Below are 24,917 nucleotides of genomic sequence, written 5' to 3'. Positions count from 1 at the left end.
TATTGTAGGTCAAACTACACAGTGGTTCCAGTTGATAGAAATTGTTTCACTTACACTAGCTGCAAAATTACGGCCATTCAAGTTGTCATATTATCATCTATCAGTGGGTGATTCTGCAGAATGAGTGCATTTGCTTTAGCTTCCTTTAGTACATTTTATATATATATGCAAAACATTACTTATACTTGTGTCAAATTTTGAATGCTACCTTTATTTAACTAAAACATTTGAGAAATACCTCACGGGTGGTGAAATATGCACTGAACTCTGAACTTTCTGCAGAGTTTCTCCGGGGCCATTCCCCCTGGTAAAAAGTCAGCAGAAGGTCAAAGGGAATGATGAGAGAACACAGCAGGAGATCCTCTGCAGGATTCAGCTCCACAGCAGAATGATTATGTCATGTGTCTGAGCGGAGAATCTCTGCTGCGTTCTTTATTTGGGAAAGGAAACCTCCGGAGAAAGTCTGGACCCAATTCTGCGGACTTCCTCCAGAGTTCACGTCTTAAAACGGCTGTAGATTTAGTGTTTTCTTTTTAAACTAGTGACAGGAGAGTTGGACACTTCAGGAGCCAATCAGAAACCCTGGATTCACCCCTGTTTATGAACCACCTATTCTCTAAATTAACCTAAAAATACTTACTTTACAAAGAAATGTTCAGAGAAAAGTGAAGAATAAAGAATAGAATAAAATGTAACTATATAATTGGACATAAAACACAATGGCCTAAAAATTACAGCAGCGCACAAAAATTGAGGCAGTAAGTACATCCACAGGTAATGAGCTGGACCTGGTGGTATAACACCTCAAATGATTTAGATATGAGGAAAGAGTATTTTTTCACTTTTTCATTAATATATTTTTACTGTCATCTTCTCTTTAAGTAGCTGAACTCTTTCACCACCAGACAGTAAAAGCTCAGGCTGCTTGTGTCCTGATTTCATCCTGCTACAGGTAGGTCACTGGCAGACCCGCGTGCTTATGTGCAAATTTAATAGCACATGTCCGAGGCTCTCGTCTTGGCCTCATGAACCATCACGAACAAATATTTTCATCAGAGCAAATCCAACATGACAGAACATGCAGCGAGATGTGGATTTAAGCCGGTACTCATCAACTTTATTATTTTACCACTGATCCGCTGAGCACTCATTACATTGATGAAGGTGTTTGGTGTTTGGAAAAACACCGTCACAGTTACAAAGCTGCACTCGCGCTGCCCTCATCTCCCGCTGGACATTTTTTCCCTCATTAATATGCAGATCTACTCAGCCAGGTTCTCCCGAAACTAATCAAACCACGTTGTGTAATTGGTCGTCTGATGGTGTGAGTACAAACCTTGTATCAGGAGCTCACACACACATAAACACACACGTATGAAGGCGAAAGGGGGGCGGGACATGAAAATAAGAATCTGGGTCTGAAACTATTTAAAGAAAGTCCGGGTGATGGCGTCACAGCATTGACGTCATCTGAGGGGATGTTCAGGGGTGAGAGGAGATTTTTCAGTTTGTCAGTTCGTCTGGAAATGGGAGTCTGGAATGTCATCATATATTTTCCCTTATTTATTCCCCTACTTACTTTTTGGTTACGATCCTTCACACACCAACTCACTGAGTTAATTACAGTCCCCAATCAGATTAAACAAGTCCTCATTTTGCTGTAAACGAGGCTTTGGAAACCAGAATATGAAACATTTTCTAACTTCAGAGGGCAGGAGAAGGAGAGAAGAGCAACATCTGCTGGCCTCTGAGGGACATCAGACACGAAACTGCAGATTGAGAACATCTGACGTAGAGATTATCACTCATATTACCAGAAGAAAGAGGTGTTTTACTTTTAATCCAGTTCCCTAAAAGCTTGATTCCCCTTGGAGTTAATTCAGATTGTTTGAGTCTGAGGTTTGGGTTTTTGTGGAGCGGTTTCTCAAGGCTTCATCAACCTGGACCCACATAAACACTGATGTCTTATACATCACATAGATGGCTATGAAGTCAATAAAGAAAATAATGTAGATTATAATTATTTCTGTTCAAAGTCTGACTCACATGTAAATCAATGTCAAAGTAAAAACATCAAACAACACCTTACCTATATAAACACAATAGGTTTATATTTATATTTATTATATTTTATTACAGCTTTGTTTTCTATATTTCTTTCTTTCTTTCTATTTCTTTCGATATATTAGCACAGAAAATACTGACAACTTTAGAAATCAGAGTCTGATCACTGACCTTGTGTGGTAGAGACCTTGTGCTTCTAGCGACTGTCACCCTGTGCTTCACCTTTTTGTTATAACCCAAAATCTTAAGCCTGTGCATATCAGGTGAACTGGACAGCACTTGACCTTTTGACCAAAGAAGAAATAAGTAATATCACATCCATTTCACAGGAACCAAATAGTTTTACAGTTTAAAAATACATTTAAAATTTCAAAAAATCCCTCAGTTAATTGGTAACAAACTAAAAACCCAGTTGTCAGTGTGCTGATGCAGGTTAATGAAGAGGTAGACAACACTAAAGAGTATGCAGAGATGGTACTCTGGTGTTGCAGTACCGCGAGTAACCGCTGGGTGGCAGCAGAGACATATGAAGAGAAGATGAATTTAGTCTCTGATCAGTTTCTCCTTTAAATTTGTCACAGCTAAATGATACACAACAATGTATTTGTGTTACACCAAAAATGCTGTTAGATTAGATTAATCTGAACATAGGAATCATTTCTCACATAAATATGTGACCTTATACCTTTATCATAAATAATAGATATTTGACAGCTCATGCACGTCATTTTCACAATCACTGGAATTTGTAGACAGGGTTTGAAAAAACAAAGGGTTCCACCGTATTGGTTTTGGAGGTTTGCAAAAGGATTGAAAGTTATTTTTCACAAGTAATTTCTACACGTAAGGACAGAGGAGAAGCCAATAAGTGTGTAGCTGCATTTCTTTTTAAATTGACAGATTTATAGCTGAGCTTTGATTACCATTAGCGTGTTTATATATAAGCTCTGTGTCTCCCGAGAATACATCCTGTCTGTCACTTACAGAGGAAAATGTTTCGCAAACAATGTCCCCTGTCTCCTCTGGGCACATCCTCTCCTCGTCCTGGCCCTTGACCTGTTCGGTTGACAGACGCTCACTTATCAAGTGATGAAGCGATCCTCCGGGCTTCATTCAGACGACTGAGCTGCCTGCAATGAAATGAAAAACACTAAAAAACAGACTGCAAATCCAAACAAGGAACTTGCGGCACTGATTTTACAAATGTCAGACAGTAAAAGTGGAGCAGGAGCTGATGGAGACAGGATGAATCTGGTTCCATGAAGGGAAATGACATTCAAGCAGTGGTGGGATGCAACAAAGTACATTTACTTCATGTATCTGTACTTTACTTAAGTAGATTTATTTCAGGTACTTCTCACTTTTCTGTACTACATACTGTATATGAGCAAATATCTGTACTTTCTACTCCACTTTATTTTTACAATGCACTGTTTTACAGATTGTGTTTAATTTTTTTTTTTTTTTAAGTAATCAATAACGAGAAGGGATTTGATCCACTGATCCAATCAGAGCGGGCAGGTTTCATTAGACCCCGCCTCCTGCAGCAGCAGAGACCCCACCATAATGATGGGGTTGACCGTTGCTATTTTAACTTTTAATATTTTAAGTATGTTTGATAGAAAGTACTTACTTTTACTTGAGTAAACATGTTGACTCGGCCATGTATCTCAATAACCTTTACACTTTGACACATTTTACACTCTGGTTTTTAAGTTTTTGTGCCAGTTTTTGTTTTCCATCTTTTATGCGTTATAACCTTTTTAGTGTTTTATATTTTTTGCATCATTGTTCTGGGTCTTACACAATATGTCCTTGTGTACTGTTTTTGTTGTTGTTGTTTGTTGCACAATGTACTGTTCTGCAGCTGCTGTAGCTATTTGGCCCAAGAACAATTTCCCCATGGGGAATTTTGAAGGATGTTGTTAATTAAGTATACTTGATTGATTTAATAAATGTTTGGGTAGGTTATCCATACCAACAAAATCAAAAGAAAACTGCAATGTGCGGCGGAGAGTGCAACTTTTGAATATATGGAATGAACTAGTGACATAATAATAAGCAAAACTGATTTTTGAATGGAGTGAAACTTTAAAAGAAAAGAACAGCAACAAATGCGGGACCGTCTAATTCCTGCGTTTAGATGCATTTGAGTGCAACACCACCTTAAAAGTTACACTAAAGTCACACATGGAACTCACGGTGGTCAGGTTAGAATTGAACTAACGACCAGTGAGCGTCCACGCCTGGATGAATGGGACCTGCTGTCCACAGCGGAGTCAGTCTGGTGAACATAATGTTCTCCGATAACGTATCAGAAAATTCCTTATTTGGACGTCTTACATAACAATGATGAAAACTTTCTTCCTGCATGTGTGCACAAATACTTCCACACACACACACACACACACTCACACACACGCTATACAGGAAAATAACCAAACCCAGGATGAACTGAACAGGACGGACTTCACACTACATTGCATCCGAAATAATTCTTAATATCAGCACAGGAAAGATTTAGTTGACACCCCATCACAATCCTAAACAGATGATGAGTGAGTTAAAACCATCCTGCATCTTCTCGAATTAGCATTTGTTCTGTGCATTAAATAGTATCTGTCGCTGTCACTGATACCAAGAAGAGAAATAGTAGAATATCTAAGGTGTGTCTTCTTGTTTTGATGCCAATGAAATCATGACTGAAAACGCCAACATTTTATCAGAGCTTATCAAACAGCAACATCCTGTATATGCTCTGTCAGGTCGTTCAGGTGGAGGCCAACACATGGAGGAAATATTGGATCACAGCAGTGTGGCGTGTTGTCTTATCTCTCTGTGTAACGGGAATGTGAAGTATTGTCGTGTTGTTTTCTTTTTCCTGAGATACAGTGTCTCCATACAGGCTGTTACACAACGGATTCCTTTTGATAAATATGTTGAGACGCTTTGAAACTTTGTAACATTTATCACAGTGTCAATGGCAAAGTGTATTTATATAGCAGGCTTGAAATAACCACCGTTGACCAATGTGCTGAACTTAAAAAATAAATAATAATAATAATAATATTATAAAGCAAATAATTTTAAAAAAAATTGCATTTTAGCATTAAATATTTGAGGGTTAAAATATGAATTTATATACGATTTAAAATTAAAATGATAAAACCTAATACAATGGACTTTATTCGTCCACCCCACCTGTTTACAACTGTAACCGCGGTAACACTTTGGATAAATGATTCCCTTGTTTAAAGGTATAAAGTTTGTTCCCGATTTGTTTCCTGTTTCCAAACAATGATGATTGTTACGCTCAGGGTCAAAGGTCAGGCTTGTTTGGCCGGAGTCTCAAAAGAAGTATAATGGAAATGTATGTTTAAGTCAATGGGCTTAACCAATGTGTTGTAAATGCAAGTTTTCCCGTGTGTGTGTGTGTGTGTGTGTTAACCTCGTCCATGGCCTCTGTTTAAGCCAGGAAAAGGTTCAAGGAGTGGCCAGCACCAGGACCTGAGGTTACCCTTAACACACAGAGACACACTAATTGTTTCCTTCAGTCACAGGATACAAACACGGCAGAAACATGTGACCTGACACCGTTTCTATAACAACACGTGAAGTGTCCGTCCTTGTCTTTATTTATGTTCATTTACGATCACAGCCCAAACGACAGACCTTGGTGAATACTTAAAATATGAGAAACGTCACCTGACCATGAAAAAGACTGATGTCAAATTTTTATTAAATGTGTGTCCTGTTGTGTCATCATGCCCTGTCCTCAAACTTTGTGTTACCATGGAGACAGAGGGCAATTAACACTAGGGTGTCACCCCTCGTCCGACCTTGTGACCACTCCACCCTCAAGCGCACACACACACACACACGTTGAAGCGGCATTTGTGAGCGAGAGAGCGTCATCAGTGGACGTGCTCGTGGTTCAGGCAACAAACAAAACAGGCATCTTTTCCCAGTGAGGGATGAAACAAGTGAGGAATTTGAACTATAGTGCGAACTATACCCATGTCCTCCTGGTGAAGCTCATCGCTGGCAGGTGAAGAGAAGCAGATGACAACAGCATGTCATGATCAGGCCTCTCCCTCATGTTTCCTGCGGCTCCCTCGTGTCTCCTATTTGTCCCCTGTTCCTCCTTCTCCCTGTCTGAGTGTGTGTGTGCGTCTGTTTGTTCCAATCCACCTGCATATCTGAAACCTGTCGTCCATGAATCAGCTCTGTCTCCACGCTCCAGTCTTCACCAGGTCTATCTGTGCACTAAAGTATTAAAACAAGCTCCAGACTCCCCCGCCCCCGCGTTTGCTTGACTTCTCTCTAATCCCATGTTTACCTGCGCCTCAAATCCATCATAAATCTCTGCTCCACGCCCGACTGCCCAGTTGTCTCTGTCTGTCCTGCTGCAGGTCACCTCTACCAACCTGAACTCCATGGGCCCTGGAAAGAAGAGGGTTTCATGTCTGTGTCTTTCTCCCTATAATCTTTGTATTCCTTTTTTTTAAAACTTCATTCTATTTCTATATTTAGATATTTACTGACAGCTCCGGGTAGAAGCATAAGGAAACATAATTCCATTGCATTCAGAACTTTTATGTCAATAAAACCCTTGAGTCCTTTGAATCCTGACATTTTAACGTTTTAACAAGGGATCCGGGGTCAAAGTCTAAATTCATGTAAAAAAAAGAAACAGACAATATACAGGACACACACATACACATTATAAATAATCTAATTTGAAGGATGTTGTTACATCACATGTCACATACAATGGATACTGCAATTACCAATGTCAATGTGTATGTGTGTTTGTGAGAGTGTGCGTATGTGTGTGTGATTGGGTGTGTGTGGGAGAACATCATCCCCACCCTGTGTTCTGAAATAGTCGTTCCCTCGGGTATCTGGGTGTATACATTTAATCCTGACATATATCTTCCTCATCCGTGCCTCTCCACCAGAAAAACACACACATCCATCACAGACAGTCACACACACACACACACACACACACACACAGTCTATGATATACTGTTTCCCCCTGACATGATAAGATACCAACCCAAACAGGGACAAACATGCTACAGCTGTCTCTGACTTAAAATTCCTTTTCCTACATCTCTCTCGCTCTATAGCACACACACACACACACACACACACACACACACACACACACACACTCACTTTCCGCCTGTCCGTCTCTCTGGGCTCGTTCTGGGCTCTCTCCATCATTCTGTGTCGTTTTTCCTCAGTTTCCAGGAAAGACTGAAATAACTCCACTTAAAATAATCGACTGTTTTCTTTTCACTCTAACTTTTCTAATTATAGTTTATTTTATTTTCATTCATTGTTTCATGAGCTCAAAGACTTCAATGATCATGAACATATACTAAAAAAGTGTGAGTTGACAACTGTGTTCACAATCTTGTTTCTCATTGTTGTATCTTTAAGAACTGCACATGATGCTGAGACATTATTCAAATAAATGAAATTACTCGAAAATATTAAGTTGACTGTTGTGAGACTGATCACAAACAGCACAAATATTTACATAAATATATGAATGAGGATGTGTATGTGTGTGTGTGTGTGTGAGTTTGAGGGTCAGGGTAGGTAACATAGGAAATGGTGGACAAGAACAGAACTTCCTGTGTGAGAGGAGAGGGTGCTGCATCTTCCCGAAGTGTGTGCACGTTTTAAAAGGGGTCTTTGGGTCACAGGCTAAGGGGATGCTTTTACTTCCTGTCTCAAACAGCCACACACACACAGTAACATGGATAGAGAACATTCTTAAACTGAATTGAAGATATGGATAAACCTCATGAAAATTCTCATTAAGAAAGGTTCTCCTGTTAATATAATGCACTTTATTTTAACAATGCATTGAATTTTGTTCTTCGTTTTTAGTTTTCATGTGTAATTCTGATCAAAATAAAATTCTTTCTGTTGTTTTTATGTATTGTTACCGTTATCCTTTCCTCACTCGTTTGTTTTTATCATTCAACACTTCTACAGCTTCTAAACAAAACAGAGGCAGTAAGTTGAGTAAATGAATTTTATTATGCTTTTAGACTCTTTATGTCGACAGGAAAGCAGTGAAGTACAGATTAATCAAAGCATCGCCATCTTAAAAACAGATAAAATAACATAACGCCTGTGTTTTTTCACATGGGACATTTAGCAGAAGACAATATTTCACATCGCAATCCCTTAGGATCTGAAACCAGCGTGTCGAGTTCTGCGGAGAATCCATATTCAACAAGCACATATGTTATCTTCTGACGTGGATGTGAAATATGAGCTAATGATGCATAATGCACACGAGATGAGATGGATGATTTTTTACAATCTGTGCTCATGGAATACAAGTAGTCTTCTTATGTACATTAGATTCACAGTAAAATCACAGCGACGTCACAGGTAGAGGAGTTAATGACTATTAACTGGAAATCAATTTTCAATACATCAATTCTAAAGGCTCAAAACGAGTTAATACTTTCCCAACATGTTTGGAATATTTCTCATCCAATTTTTAATTAGTTTAGTGTTTAATCTTGTGCTGGGGAGATATACAGTTATAATGAATCCATATACTGGCAGTAATACACGTGAGGAACATGTATTACATGTGTACAGTTTATATACATGACATAGAAAGCCAATTATATTCTTCACCAACAAAAAAAAAAAAAGAGAAACACATTGAATTATGTGTGGATTAGTGTTTGTTATCAGAAAATAAGCAGAAAGCTGCATCTTCACTCTCTGGACTGCAGAGTTAGTTTAGTGAACAATAACAGAGTCATCTCAGTTTTCAGTTAATAACCCACCAGAAGAATCCCATCATCAGTAGCCTGTGTAATGTTTAAGACTCGATACACATACATTACAAATAATAGCACTGTGTTCATATGCATACATACATACATACAAGATTCAGTATGTGGCCCCACAGAACCATGAACATTCAACATTCATCATCCCCACAATATATACGGAGAACGTCAGAGCACTGATGTGTCCGAACGACACCCAGAGAACAGTTTCATATCAAAGTCACAGTATCGTCAGACGTGTTCATGGGATTCACGACAGTTTCAAAAGATCCTCGAAGAGACAAACCACTCGATGTTCTGAAGTTTCTCTTCTGCTTGAAAAGATTTCCTCCTTCATCGTGAAAGTTCTATTTAAAGTCCTTCTGTCCAATACAGGATGGTGATGTCATGAACGCCGTCCCACACACACACGCACACACGCCAACATCAGCACTTCACATTTTACATGTTAAAGAGTTAGTAACAGAATGCTCAACTGTGTCACTGTCAAAATACAAACCCTGTATTTCTGTGTGTGTGTCTGTGTCTGTGTCTCTGTCTCTGTGTGTGTGTGTGCGTATTCTCGAGACATTTGACAGGAAGTCTTTGAAGCGGTTTAATATGTCTCCATTAAACGAAGGCCAGAATTCTCAGGAGACCAAAAATTATTCAGGACCTCAAAATAAAAGATGTTTGGGTGGTCTTGTGAAAGTCGTCTCTGTAGTACTTTACTGTGCTGATAACAGATAATAATATAATATAATAGTTACTATGACACAGTTTCAATGGGGATAAACTGGTTATTTGCATTTTATACCTAAAATAATCCTTCCAACAAGACTTTCCTTCTTTTTGTCTTCACATTCTCTCCATTTTGCTTCCAGTAGTTCCGACCAACTTGTATTTTTCTATATTCCAGTGTTTCATGGTTGAGAATTTAATTAGTTTTTCTTTACTATTCACTGTATCAGTTGTGCTAACATCTCTAACCAAACAACTAATATATCTCACCTTGAATTAAAAAAAGAAGACACTGATCTAAAGACTCATCCAGATCCAGTTTTTCCACCCTGGTAAAAGCACAGCAGAGATGTTGCAATTAAATCTAACTCACTGTTGACAAAGTCAAATCCTAAATTCTGTGGTAAAAAATACAAATGTTGATTTTTCCGTCATATAAAGGTTTGCAGTCAGTGTGCTGATTTTATTTGAATTTGCATATTTTGTTCTAATATTTGTCTCTTGAAGGAAAGGAAAGGCTACAGATGTGCGGGTGAAGCAACAGGGCAGAATGGGAGTTGGAATTTGCGGTCTACTTTTTGCATTTGTAGTGTTTTGCTATGATGCTACAGGAAACTTCCTCTTCTATTGGGAATTCTTTTCACTAGGGATGGGGTTGGTGGTGGGGGTGGGGGTCTACTTACAGGTTGCGGAGCAGGGACTTGGGGATAATCTTACATTTACTCTGGTATTTTCCTCTTAGACGGCGGCACCAGGTGTGCAGGCAGATCTGAAGGCAGTTCATGTCCTTCCAGTTTCACTTTTATCAGGTGATTGGCCAACGCAAACTCCTCATCATCCAGCATCCCGTCCTTATCGATGTCCGCCAGCTTCCAGATCTTTCCCAGCACTGTGTTGGGCAGTTTTGACTTCACCATCTCCCTCTTGGCGTTGGCCCCCGTCACCTTTCCATTGACGGGAGATAACGTGTAGAAAATTTCATCGTACGCCGGCTTGTCACGCACAACCACCCATTCGGCATCGTCGATGCCTTCTCCGGCTCCTTCGCCGTACCCGTGGCCAAACGGGCCGTCCAGAGTGCCGTCGAACGCACCGCCCTTCACAACTGGGTTAGGGCGTTGTGTTTCTTCTTGGCGAACCAGGACCATTAGACCGGCAATGTCGTTGGATAGCATGTCGTCGACCGCTTCAAGGAGTTTGGGTTTCAGAGGCTGGAATTTGTTGAGATCCTGAGACTGGAGTAAGTCCTGGAAGAATAATAAAGAAATAAATAAAAAAACATCTCAAGTTTAGATCATATCAATCTAATCCTGTATTTATAAATCTGCATTCCTTCACTCTTTCCTCATTACCTGCATCTTCTTCAAACTTGGGAAATCTCCAGGTGATATCTGATGCTCTCTTTCGATGCGTTTGTAGATATCTGACAGACTGCCGATCAGTTCTTTCTTCTTGTTCTCCTTCCCGAACACAGAGGGCATCTCTTTCTTCAGGGAGCTGATGATGTAGGCATGAACCTGCATACAGAGGCATTTATTCATCACATTCAAGCTATTTCAGCAGTTACTCTGTCAGAAAAACAACAAAAGAAATCATTAAGTCTCAAAGAAAGGCTGCTACACAGACCATTTACCATATTTTCCAGTTATTGAAGTTATTGTATGATATTTGTATCATGTTTCAGTGTGGTTTTCATTTAAGCCATTATTGGTTTCCACGACAACCCCCACACAATTTTTAACATTTCATTTATGTTTCTTTATGTTGTGTGAAATAAAAAAAACACATGTTGCCATATGTCTTCATCTTGCCAAAAAATTAAATCCCTTCAGGTAACAATGATGTACATATCGAGATAATCATTAAATTAACCTATAACAAAATATTACTAGATTCCATTTACATTTACACATGTACAGTATTTGCAGTTTTATAAGTGTCCCACTCTTGACCTTCATTGTTATACTTTCCATGGAATCAACCTTTTTGAAAAAAGGCCTTGAAGTCAGAGGATGATCAAAACTCAAATAAGAAATCAAACATTGCTAAAGTAATGGGAAAAAAACATATTTGTTATGTTGCTTCTGTGAAATGTGTGTGTGTGTTTCCCAGAATCCACCTTGTGTCCTTGAAGCTCATCCCAAAACACACACACACACCCCATATGCTGTTACACAGGAAAAATGCACTCATCTTTCCCAGTGTTTGAGTTGTGTGCATGTGCACATCCTACAACAGACTCTCATACCTGACTTCCTGTCCAGAGAGGAAACAGGAAATCATTCGCTCAGGAGGAGAGGAAGACCATTTGTCTGGTTCTATTGGTTCTCAGACAGCAACACGCTTTTTCTGTCAAGGCTAACAGCTGGACAGGATGGGGAGGGCGAGTGAGTGATGCTCTGACCATCGGAACATGACACTGTCCAATAACAGCAGGAGGGGCATTGTTCAAAATGAAAAGAATAAAGAAATGAAGGGTTATTCCTAAAAAGCATGAACTACATCCCAGGTCTGATAATCACTTTTAACTACTGTAGCTGTAACTGTGCCACAGTCAGATTCTCATCAGTGTGGTGGGTGTGTCTGTTTCTCACCTTGGCCAGTCTTGCCCTCTTGATCAGATCGTTGAGTTTTCGAAGCGCTGCGTTTCTCGGTAAAGACTGAATGTCCTTAAATAAGTCCTGCTCCTCCGCCTCAAACAGCTTCCTGTTGTCAGGGATCAACAGAGGGTGGGACCAAAACGAGCCGATGTAGACACGGATCACCTGTTGGGGACAGAGAGGACATTTAGTGTGGCTGGGACCAAAAACAAGATAAAAAAGACATAAAGGACCAATGTGGGTCATAAACTCCTCCTCCTCTATGTTAGTGGATGGGACATGGATCAAACTAAAAAGTCAAATACATTTTTCACAAATGTCCAACCAAAAGTAAAAAGGTTTAAAGTTTCCTCTCAGAACAAAAAAAAAAAATCAATGGATGATGCAGCGGTTACCACTTTAAAAAAAATGGGCTTTTGATGGTTACTATACCTCAGGGGTGTTGACTATTTTCCCTAGTGACCACATCAGGGCCCCGTAGACTCTCATCAACTGCTGGGTCTCTATCTGGTCAGCTTTGTTCAGCACAACCCTGAAGAAAAACAACCAAAGAGAACATCCCACATTAATATTACATGAATCCTCGTTAAGGTTTATGTGCATGCACTGAGTGAGGAAGGCTTCAGGACTACTTTGTGTAGCTTTAGGTACGAGGACGTCGTCAAGTCGAGCAGGCGTAGATTACCTGATCTTGTCCTCGTGGTTCTTCAGGGCCTTTATCACGTCTGAGAACTCATCGGAAATGTCCAGTTTGTGGGCATCAAACAGTAAAATGATCCTGTCCACTCGCTCGGCAAACCACTCCAGGACCGCGGCAAAGTCATACCCTGAGAAAAGGAGGAGGAGGAGGAAGAGGAGGAGGAGGGAGGAACACGAGAGTCACGTTGTGAAATACAAGAATGAAGGTTTCAGATAAGAAGAGATTGTTTCTCTCCCTCATTTCTTTGCTCTCATCCCATCCCGGTGTCGCCAGAGGCATTTGAACAGACCTCAATTTCAGTTCAAGTATCTACGCTGATGATCAACATCATCTGTTATCCCAAAAATGTGAGAATGGACTGTGATGTTGCAACATCCTCAAGAGAAAGGCCTTGCAATGGCTTCAGGTCATAGAGGAGGGACGCCCACATTGCAACATGTTGAGAGAGAGTGTTTACTGATAGAGATGGTGCAGCCAAGGTTCAAACTCAATAAGAGGACTCCATTAATCTTTAGCATCAAAAATGAGGTTTTGACTTTTAGAATACTTTTAGAAAGTGAAAGTGAAAATGCAGTTATAACAAGTCAGTGACTGAGTCTGTCGGCAGGACTCCATCACTGACTCTCGTGACTTTCTGTCTCGCTCAAGGACTCTTACCTGGACAAATTCCACAGGATATGAGAGGAGAACAAAGAACAAAAGAGCAGAACCAAGGGATTAGGGAACTGAAATTTACAACCCACACTGAAGGACACTTCAAAGACAATGCAGTCAGTGGCAAACCTGTTACAGCTGAGATTACTGAAGAGCAACTAGGAGGCATTTGCTGTCAGTTGGTAGTAGTTTCATGTTAATACAAGATTTTCGGAGAAGCTATGTTTGTTTCTACCTTCACTCTACAGGCACTATCAAGTTTTAGACGTTATCACTTTGAAAATATCTGATTCTGACTTGGACTGATGCACAAATCTCTCTGCACAGAAATAGCTGCTGATACTGTGGTTCCACAGCTGCTCCTCCAAGCAGAGGAATCACTGTCTCTCAAGGCCGAATCATTTTCTTAAATGGCTTGAAAGGAAATGTCTTCCAGTACAAATCAATGTTGATAATTCAAAAGTCCCCTCACTGGGACGTGAGCAGGAGTTAAGCAGCGGTAGCAGTAAGCATGTAAAACATGGAAATATGTTTCCTTTTGTTCCAGCTGAGAGGAGAAAGAGGCCACACTGCTGCTGCTGCTGCTGGAGCGGAGAGTTTAGAGAGAATTTTAATTTTAGTGGTTTGTTTTTCACACAGAGCACTTTTCATATGGTTTGTTTAGAAAAACAAGACTATTCTCTGGTCGACCAATAAAAGGCCGCAATGCTCATTTCACTGTTTACCATATAGGAACAATATAAATCTGAAGATTCTTTGGTAGTATTACCATAGAGGGGCTAAAATGCAGTATAGGTAACACTTGGATTATTCTGGGGGCTTTTAAATAGGCTCACCTACCGTCAATTTACAAAGATCTGTTCGATTCCTATAACTATAACTGTACAATGCTCATGGTTGAGACGGAGAATGGCACTGACGTGATGTCCATCCATTATCAAAAACAGAGAAGGGGGCATGAATTTACTCAACACACTTGATGTTCGAATGCTAGAGTGTATCCTTTGCGGAACAAGAGCATCTCCCCCCGAAGAATGTCTGGTTGTTAAAATATCTTTCTCTAAAGTTTTCAGACATGAACAACAGGGAAAACTCCAGAGTATTCAAATGAGGGGGGGGGGGGGGGGGGGACGCCTGGGTTGAGCATGCAGGAGGCAGGACATGATGTATAAATTCTGCTGTGGATATCTTGTGTTGTTGTTTACAGAACATCGGCCCTTGTCGTCATAAGCTCTCAAATTGCTTCTCTCCAAGTTGAAATGTCGCCTGTGTCTTCTACATGTGTGGCACCTCTTTTTATTTATTTTAGTTTTTTTCTCTGTTTTGCATCGGTCATGTGTTAGAAACATCATCAACGTGCCCCCTCGAGAAATTATCTTACAAAAAGGTGAGATCAGTTTCCTCCACAGCACGATGCAGTTAAATGGACTCAAATATACAATATATATAATTTGGTTGTTTTTTTTTCCCAAACCATATGACAAAGTGTCTGGTGAAGAACATGCAACTTCTACAAATTATTTAAAGCCAAGATAAGTTTATATTCAGGCTTTTTGCAGCTGGTTGGTGCCGATTTATTTTCTACAATACCTCCATAATGGCATCTATGTAGGGAGCTATAGCCTGACAACTCTTCATCTAGAGACACACACACACACACACATACACACAAACATTAAGATACTGATAAAACAACAGGTTAAAAGAAAAGTGACAAAAGCAAAGGATGAGACACAACATACAAATATCACACACACAAATGAAACAGGATGAAGAAACTGAACATACACCTACATACACACACACACAAACTTTGTCCTCAGAGAAAACATCTGTGCTGACTCAGTGGACGTTAGGTATAAGCCTGTATTTTTTGTTACATCTGAACAGACAACGGTCGGGCCACGCCTCGCCGTGAAGTTTATTTGGTTTGACAACAACGTTTTAACGAACACTGGGATTGAGACCTCATGGGGAAAAAAACAGAGCTGATGTGGGTCTGTTTCAATTACATGACATTCTGTTGGTGCTGATACAGCATTTCTTTCTTATTTCTCCACAGAGAAGCTTCGGTTAACAATTTATGTTCCCGTAACTAAAATGTTTCTGAGCTCAAGTTTGGAGGAAAATCCACAAAAGACCCAACCCTAGTATGAAGTAATGTGCTGAACCCAGAGACCACAGTTTGTTCCTTGTTTTTATTTAGCCTTTGAAACGGCATGTGTGTGTGTGCTTGCATGTTTCATCATGTCAACACCCTGAAATTCAAGATACTCTCTTTATAATGTTGTGCATATGAGTAATAATAATAATACCAGTTCCTTCCACCAGCATCTGCTCTGATTGCACCAGTACTAATCCATTGATCCTTTTATGTGATATTGATCCAAATTTCACAACAGATATAATATTATGTTGTAGCAAACATGAATGCTAACATACCAGCTAACACATCAGTTAAATAACAACATCCTATATAAATCTCATTACTATACCAACGTTTTTGTGATACTGTGATGTGCAACTGGCGACATATTACGCTCATATTCTATTCATTAATTTGAATTTGAGTTAATACCTGAAAAGGTTTATATACTCTAACATTCAGAAAATACTCTTTCCTCACACTGTCCATTGCTATAGCTCCTCTTTTCAGCCTCTGTCTGAAAAACTTGGTTTTAGCTCCTGTCTCTTTAAGGCCCCCCCTCCCAATAAGGCCCACTCTGATCTGATAGGCCAGCTGGCCCACTCTGTTGTGATTGGTCAACCGCTTTCCAGTGTGTGTAGGAAATGTTGCTCTCTACTCTAGTTTGACCTGACCAGCAGTCATTATGCAAATGTGGGGTATTGTGATGTGCAGTGTCATTACGATACCAAACTACTGACGAGGCGTTTCAGGAGCTTCAGGAGCAGTGTTGTCTGTGGGGGAGAGGAGCTCCCTTTACCACAGACGAGGCTGAACAAGCATAATATGTCTCGTTTAAGAGAGAACACACAAAAGGATGGAATGGACAGTGGAATGGGATGAATGTTAAAAGACTAAATTATAGCCGTCTTAAATTATCCGAGCTCTTTTGTTAATGTTGGTTGTCGGTATGGTGATGCCAGCTTTCAGCTTTGGGAATCCCGGCCATGCCGGACACACATCAACCTGTAAGAAAGCTGGCAACGTTTCTCTGGATCCTTTCACACCTAAACTTCTCTTCACACTCTCTCTCTGTTGAGTTCAGTGTGTATGTTAAGTAAAATGAAAAAACACATTCGGGTAAACACCAGAAAACCACCATAATCCTACATGTTTTTTGTTTTTTTTGTAAATAGATGGGCCACGGAAATATATATTACGTGAATTGACTTGATGCTTAGCTTGTAGCGTCATACATTCCCATCTACATTTATTCGAGTGGTAAAAACCACCTGATCTTCCCCCTGGGTTGCTAAAACATGCGCAAATACTTAAACTGTCCTCTTAAATCTGTGGGTCTCTATGTTGACATTATGTTATCATTTCTACATGTGAAAGTCCTTGTACACTGTGCTGTTCATGTTTTAAATTCAGCACAGAGCAGTGCAGAGGCAAACCTACACATTGTGTGCATTTATTTAGTGTCGGTGTGTGAGAGAGACAGAGAGCACATTCGAGGCTGATCTTTTTGTTGCTGCTTCCTGTTCTTTGAAATGAATGAGGCATAATCCTCCTGATAGCTATGAGCTAAAATAAACACATGCACGTGTGCGTCCAAAAGAAATGCTGACATTGTTGTTCAGAGATCAGTGGGACAAGGGGGCTGCAGCTGAATGGGTCCAGTGAATCCACAGCAACACACGCACACACACTAACATAAACAGTGGAAGATAAAAGTGTGAGCCTCGAGTGTGGTGCGTTACCTCGACTGAGTCTCTGTTTCTCTCCAGACAGAATCCCTGGTGTGTCGATCACACTGATGCTTTCCAGCACTGGGTTAGGCAGCTGGGCACACACAAACCTACACACACACACACACACACACACACACACACACACACACACACACACACACACACACACACACACACACACACACACACACACACACACACACACACACACACACACACACACACACACACACACACACACACACACACACACACACAAAGACATTAAAGTATCAGGACAGAAGTGTAAAACACTTTAAAAACAAACATCATCCACACCAGACCTCTAACGTTCCCTTATCTGCCTCTTCTCCTCCATCTCTCCCTCTCTTTCTCTGTCCAGCTGAATAAATACCAACAGGTTAGCGGTCATCCTCACTGTGAACCCCCCCCCCCACTAATCCCCACTGACAGTCAGCGCTGTTTCCTTTCAGCAGTGGTGGGCCCTCACAGTGAGGACTCTACCGCAAGAGTGTAGAGTTTTGGAAGGATGACTCTGCAAAAGACGAGCACATCTCTCTCACACACGCACGCACGCACACTCTCTCTCTCTCTCTAACAGAGGAAAGCCTGACCAGTGAGCAGAGGGAAATTCAATCACATAGGAATGTAGAGCAGTGGTGTGGATTGTCACTCTCACTCTCTTGTTCTTCACCAGTCTCTTCCTCAGTCTTTCCTGCACTATATATATATATATATCATATGCATTACCCTGGTATAAAGACACACCTCAAAAAGAACTTCTGCCATCAGTGTATCCCAACTCCCAATTCAAAATGTGTGTGTGTGTGTGTGTGTGTGTGTGTGTGTGTGTGTGTGTGTGTGTGTGTGTGTGTGTGTGTGTGTGTGTGTGTGTGTGTGTGTGTGTGTGTGTGTGTGTGTGTGTGTGTGTGTGTGTGTGTGTGTGTGTGTAGGCATCTACCTGTTGAGGAATGCGTTCCCAAACGCGTTCAGCTTTCTGAAGGGCTTCTTGGGGTCAACCACCAAAGCGTTTCCGGGAATGACGCCTTCGGTGTCGCCGTGCATCACCGCGATGAAGGAATCCGTGGTGGGTTCGGGGCCGATCCGCATTCCAGGAAAATCCTGCTCCAACAGGTAGCTGGGGGCGAGATGGGGACGAGATGGGGACATAAGACGTGGCGTTAAACCAAACAAGACAAGAGATGAGATGGTTTTGATAATATTTACACCGTGTAAGATAAGTTCATCTGTAGGCAGCAGGACAGATGTGTGCCACATCTTCAGCCTCTTATTCGAAAGAAGCCCTGCGTGCCTTTTCACAGTGATCATGTTGAAAGGAAACTGATACAGATGGTAAGATGTGATTTAAAAATCGGCAGAAACATAGTCTGCCTTGAATTAGAAGCTGCTGGAACCAAGATTAGGGCGTTTTACATCATCGCAGGCTGGACGGCCGCCATGCACTGGCTCCTGAATAAGCAGAATTAGGTTTGTTGCCAAACAAAGAAAAAGTCCTTCAGGAGAGTTTTGTGATCAGATGAGACAAAAAGGACAGAGGAAATCATTTTTCCCTCAATCAGCTCCTTACTCTGAGTGATGGGGCTCCTGCGCGGACAGGAAACTGCCTATGTTCCGATGTAAACTCATGAATTGCAAAAAGTGAATATATTTATCAAATATTCTGCAGCATGATCTCAAACCTTGGACGCAAAAAGAGGAATGTGGTTCAGCTCTTCCTTTTCTAACAAGACAAATGGTCAGGGGTAATACCTCGCCACAGGCGTGTTTCCTCACTGGTGATCAAGAACAGCTGACGGGGTGAAAACAGGGGGACAGAATCAGATGTAGATTTTCTGCTTGTTTGCTTTTAACTGAGCACATTCTTCAGGGAGACTTTTTACATTCCATATCTCAAAATGCACATTTTCCAATGTGTTTTAAGACAAATAGTTTGCAACTGATGCAAACTATTTGACCTCATCTGTAACTATCACCATGGCAACACGACTGAGTTTGATGCCATATATATTTTTTTAGGGTGAAAGGTTGAATCCCCGGCTGTTAATTCAGTGACACCACACGCATGTTCGAAATGAAGATTAGTGCGTTTCTGTCAACTTTGCGAACACGGGCCATAAAAAACAAGAGATTTACTGCTAAAGGGATCATAAATTTCAAGTGTTGGATGTTTACGTATGGTAACTGCAACCAGATGTAAAGATGGGTCTCTTGTACGTCTTAACCACAAACACACACACATATATATATATACACATCTTGTGAGAGGAGCAAGCAGTGCCTGGTAGAGCCGTCTCTGTCAGTGTATGTAAAGTCCTCCTCTCTGTCTGTGGGGAGGCTACTATCTACCAGGTTGCATGTTTGATAAAGGAGACATACTATGTGTGCGTGTTTGCAATCCACATACGTATCAGCTCACATTCATTCATCACATTTCTTCCTGCCCAGCGAAGATAAAACTGAAGATTGGCAGGCGCAGACTTCCCCAACCCTCAGCCTCAAAAGTTCCAGTTCATGAGCTTTAAAGCATCAAAGCGCCACACACATCGACCTGCGACTGGAGAAGACGACGAGAAAACATTCGTCATCGCGGCAGCTTTACTTTACGACATCGCTGCAGCACCCAAAATGTGTCCAGTCACCTTGAAGGAAAACTTGTACTTGTAAATTAAAAAAAAAAAAAAAATCAATAGTTTCATGGCAAAAAGAAAAGACAGGCTCAGATTACTGCCCTCTGACTAACCGCCAAAGAGAAAGACTTATCCTCCATTCGTATCTCTTGTCTCTCCATCCATTTTTCTCTTTTTATTATAGACATATATTTACTTACGTTCCAAATCTTTTGGAAATTCACATCAATCTATTATCTTAGTGGCATCAAAGGTTAAATCTTTCAGTCTCACCCTGTTTTTATAGCATCAAATAACTAATTAAAACCTAACTTGAGAATGAGAACTATGTATTTGACATTTACTTTGACTTTTTAGTTTGATCCATGTTCCATCTGCCAACATGGAGGAGGCGATGCTTTGGCACTACAATTGGGAAGCCGTCTTGCTGTCCATCATTAGTCACAGCCTATAGGATTAACATAGGGTTGTCCATGCCTCTGTATTACTCAAACCTTCCTGATTCACATTCAATTGGTCCAAAAGCATATGACACAGATTCTAGCATCGCTGCATTGGCTTCCTGTTTGTCTCTGCATAGATTCTAAGATTTTATTGAGGACTTTTAAGGCTTTACACAACTAAGCCCCATGCGTATATCAAGGGTTTACTAACTCTCCATGAGCCAGGGTGCCACCTTCGATCAGCTGATCGTGGACTTCTGGTAGTTCCTGGAGCCCGATTGGTGACTAAGAATAGAAACTATCGGGCCCCCAAACTCCGGGAGGATTTACAACCAGAGATTAGCCATCAGGCATCTGTTACTGCTTTTAAATCCCTTTTATATGTTCCTCTTTAAAAAAGCTGTCACACCTTCGTGATTTTTTATGCATTTTAAATTTCATTTTGGATTTATTGTTGTTGTTCATTATGTTATTCACTCTGTAACTTTGTTAAGAAAAGAAAGTGCTGTACAAATAAAACATATCATTATCAATAATTTAATTTCTGCACAAACCCCATTTTGTTTTCCTAAGAAAGAAGTGAGCATATAGGGGATAAATGCACATGGACCCAATGACAAAGCACAAACTCTTCCACGTAGTTTAGGTGAGGCTGACAGATTGTTCAGCTTCATCCTTCAGACCTGCTCCCTGTTCCACAGTGGGACCCTGCGATATGAAACCAAAGGCTGTCGAAGCCCTGACACAGGGTTACTCAGCAAATTCTACATTCCTCGTCCTGCTGCTACAATGTCAGTGGCGAGGGGGTCAGGCCGCCGAGTGTGTGGGTGTTGTCGTAAGAGAAAGAGTAAAAACGAAAGAGGAGAGAGAATGAGAGAAAGAGAGAGAGGATCAGTGAGAATCAGAGACAGCAGCAGAGGAAGAAGAGAGCGAGCAGGGATGTCTGCACTGCCTTGTCTTATGGCAGGAAGTCACTAACAGCATCCTCTCTGTAGCTTTCAACTAATTACAGACAAGGCTCTGTAAGAGAGAGTGTATGTGTGTGTGCATGTGTGCATGTGTGTGTGTACGTCTGAAAGGCAAGATGTCAGCAGTAGTTCTGCAGTCCATCACACAGCTGCTAATATACCCCAGCTCTGACAGACTTCTGAGTATAAAACTATAGATGAACCTATTTTATGCCATATAAGTTACTGTTGAAGGGGGTTTGACTCATCAGAATTTATGTCAAGTTACACGTGTATTTGGCACCTGTGTGCAAAATGACTTCAAATGGGTGCAGCATACAAGAGACCAGGGACGTGCAAAGACAGGGGCTCAGGTGAGAGAAAGGGCACTTCTCATCATTATTTATAAAGAAATATATTTGTTTTAAAACCAAAAGTTAAATAATAATACCCTCACACTCACACAATTGTTAAATACTCAACGGTAGTAGAATGAATAGTTATAAGATGAGGAGTCTACGATCCAAATTACGCAGTTTAAGGCAGGACACTACAGGCAAAAACGTTTTTTTGTTTTATATTTTGGTCTATTTTTCTTCCATGTCATCTTCTTTCACTCTAATGGAAAGAAAACTTCCAGAAATACACATTCAGATGTTGTTTGTTTTACCCTCATTCTATCTGCTAGCACAAGTTAACTGTATTTGTTTTTGTCTTTAGGCTTATTAGCTGTAAACCTGAGGCACTGGTAGCTAAGTTCATCAGCTCCACACAAGCAAAGACAAACCAGTACAACAGGGACAGGAGCTGGGAGGTGCTGCCTGTCTGACATGACTGTGATGACTGTATTGACTGTATTACTCACTAGTGCACCTTCACTAGCCTCACGATTCCATTACGATTCAGCAGTTAACGACTCGAATTCATGACAATGCATCTCGAAGCATTTCAATGTGTCACATCCACGATTTCCTATATTACTGCACATGGCCGCTTTTTCATCAGTTAATATCACTTAATAAAATCAGTCGGACAAATATGAACTCCCTTTTTATTTAGAAAGTGCTTTATAAATTATTATAGACTGTTAATATTACTATATGTGCCTGTTTCATTCACTTTAGACTTGTGTGCTGCACCTAAGGCTTAAAAGGACAAACTCTGATCATAGCCTTTACTGTATCAAGGTGGCCCCCGCCTGGCCCCCCCTTGGCAGCGCCCCTGCACTGAGGCACATTACTCAACAAGTGACTCTGCTCCTCTGATGTTTCTAATCATCACAATTAAAACTGATCTTTATAGAAACCTAGTGAATTCACATTCATGTTCCTGGATAAACGGGGTGATCTACCTCCGATCTGTGCTGTCGTTATCCGTCTATAAAGAAGAGTTCAAAACCACAACTTTCAATCAGGAGCAAAAACCTGTCTTTACACTTAAAAGAAACAATAATGCAACATTTGTTATAATTATAGCTATCGACTGATATGAAAATGTTTATAAGCTACAACAACACACTCATAACACTTGCAACACACAACTTCCTGGGTCCCCGGAAAATCTTTGTGTTATAGATAAGCCAGGTCCCCAAGACCCCCTGCCCCTCGGGGCCCCGGCAGCTCCGCACTCTCGACTAAGTCTCTGAACTCTCGGACTAAGCACAGTTCATGAACAGTTGCTCTACAAGGAGAGGATACATTTCACTTCTAAACACGCTGCTGACATGTCCATCCGTCAGTATGATCATCTAGACTCAAATGCAAAATACACACACCTCTGCAGAGACGGGAGCAGTGCCAGGCAGTGCTGCCTCCATTTGCATCAGGGGTTTCTCTGTGTTTGTGTGTGTGTTATGTTGTCTGTCAAATAAACTTCTTATGGATTCAATAAAGCTTGGCTTTATTGAATCAACTCGTTGGAGGCGTGGCTCCAACGAGTTGATTGTTTTCATGTGTGTATGTGTGTGTGATGGATGATTTCTGTCTTTTATTCCACTTGTTTGTTTTTTACTCTTTTCTATTGCAGTTCTATCTTCTTTAAATGAACTCTATTTTAAGACCACCACACTCCTCCTCCTCTTCTTCCACCCTGCTGTCAAAGTGCTCCACTGCTGAGGCTGAGAGAGGGAACAGTCAGTTTGGGTGTGTCAGTCTCTCCCTTTCTATCAGTGTGTGTGTGTGTTTGTGTGTGTGTGATCCCCTCCTCTCTTTCCCACATGAGCCCTGTGCTGCGTTCTCACCGTATGAAGCTCGTCTTGCCGGTGGAGTACTGTCCCACCAGCAGGACCATGGGCTTGTTGTCGAAGTCAGCATCCTCCAGGGCCGGGGAGTGGAACTCGTGGAACTTGTAGCTCTCCTCCAGCGGCAGGAGCTTGGTCTTGTAGAGCTTCTTCAGGCCCTCGCTGACCGTCTGAAAGACCTCCGGCTCCTTCTTCCTCCGGTCGTCTGTCCCAAGCCAGCTGAACATGGCTGCTGGTGTTGGTCCGGTGAAGCCACAGATGCTGGTGATGGGCGGTTGTCAACCAATAGAGTCTTTGAGCGATTGGATGTTTGTCTTGATTTTTTTTTCTTCACATATAAAACAAAGAAAAGCTCCAATATTTTCTGGTAAAAGTCTGTTTAAGGGGGAAAAAATGCACAAATCAAAAAAAGCAGATATATTATAGAAGAAATAGCAGACTGTGTGAGGCCTGCTGTTCTAAACGGGTGATGAAATGATTATTTGGCCTGATATTATATTCAGCTTCAGATTTTGTCCACAATAAAAAATTTGTATTGGAATTTAACGCTGACCCTTCAGATGCTCTCTCTCACCATCCGGTCCATCAGTCCTCTGAAGTCCAGGCCACTCTATCCTCCTGGGCCACAGCCGCACTGCCTTCAGCTTGTTTGTCTGTTTATCAGTAAATAAACAAAGGTAAATAAAATAAAACCCTAAATCCTTCCTGTCACGTACGACATCCCGTTACCGCAGCTCGGTTCGGTCCAGGAGGAGCCGGCAGAGGAATGCCCCCCCCCCACCAGCACGATGCACCGAGCTGCTGTCACAGCCCCGGTTATTGTTCCGCTGCTCCCGCAACAAAACCACCACAACCAAACTCTTGTTCTCCTCTCAAAGATGAAATATTCACAGGGAGATGTTTTTTTTTTTTTTTTTTGTATTTAAGCGCTGCAGGTTATTTGCTGTCCCGGTCTGTCACGGCTCGGCTCTGAATGGAACAGCAGCTGATGTCCTGCAGCCCCATTTAAATACCGGGGCGAAGGAAACCCGAGCCCGCCGGAAGTGCCCAACGCCTGGCAGCGAGTGCGACGCGCGCCGCGGTCCCGCCCCGGTGATGCAGGGAGGAGGAGATGATGAAGCCGAGCGGGAGGACGCCATTATGGATGAACAGGGAGGGACGTGAGAATGACAGCCCGCCACCTAGAG

General features: G+C 41.3%; 1 protein-coding gene across 2 annotated transcripts; it reads right to left on the bottom strand.

The window, feature by feature from the left end:
• Positions 1-8,105: 8,105 nt before the first annotated feature.
• Positions 8,106-24,779, bottom strand: ehd3 (EH-domain containing 3). Of its 2 annotated transcripts, none has more exons than XM_034580881.1 (10): positions 24,305-24,779; positions 23,731-24,105; positions 18,415-18,591; positions 17,463-17,560; positions 12,906-13,047; positions 12,653-12,752; positions 12,215-12,385; positions 10,973-11,137; positions 9,312-10,867; positions 8,106-9,231 (listed from the first exon to the last, which is right to left on the bottom strand). In XM_034580881.1, the coding sequence occupies exons 2-9, from the start codon at positions 23,955-23,957 to the stop codon at positions 10,340-10,342; spliced, it is 1,608 nt and encodes a 535-aa protein (XP_034436772.1). In that variant the 5' UTR covers positions 23,958-24,105; positions 24,305-24,779; the 3' UTR covers positions 8,106-9,231; positions 9,312-10,339. The 2 variants fall into 2 exon arrangements, with proteins under 2 accessions (XP_034436772.1, XP_034436771.1); XM_034580880.1 differs by having other exon boundaries at positions 9,326-10,867.
• Positions 24,780-24,917: the final 138 nt, after the last annotated feature.

Source organism: Hippoglossus hippoglossus, chromosome 24 (genome assembly GCF_009819705.1).
Source record: "Hippoglossus hippoglossus isolate fHipHip1 chromosome 24, fHipHip1.pri, whole genome shotgun sequence".
Lineage (NCBI taxonomy): Eukaryota > Metazoa > Chordata > Actinopteri > Pleuronectiformes > Pleuronectidae > Hippoglossus > Hippoglossus hippoglossus.
Note: the sequence above shows the minus strand (reverse complement) of the source record. Positions and strands in the feature narration are given on the sequence as shown.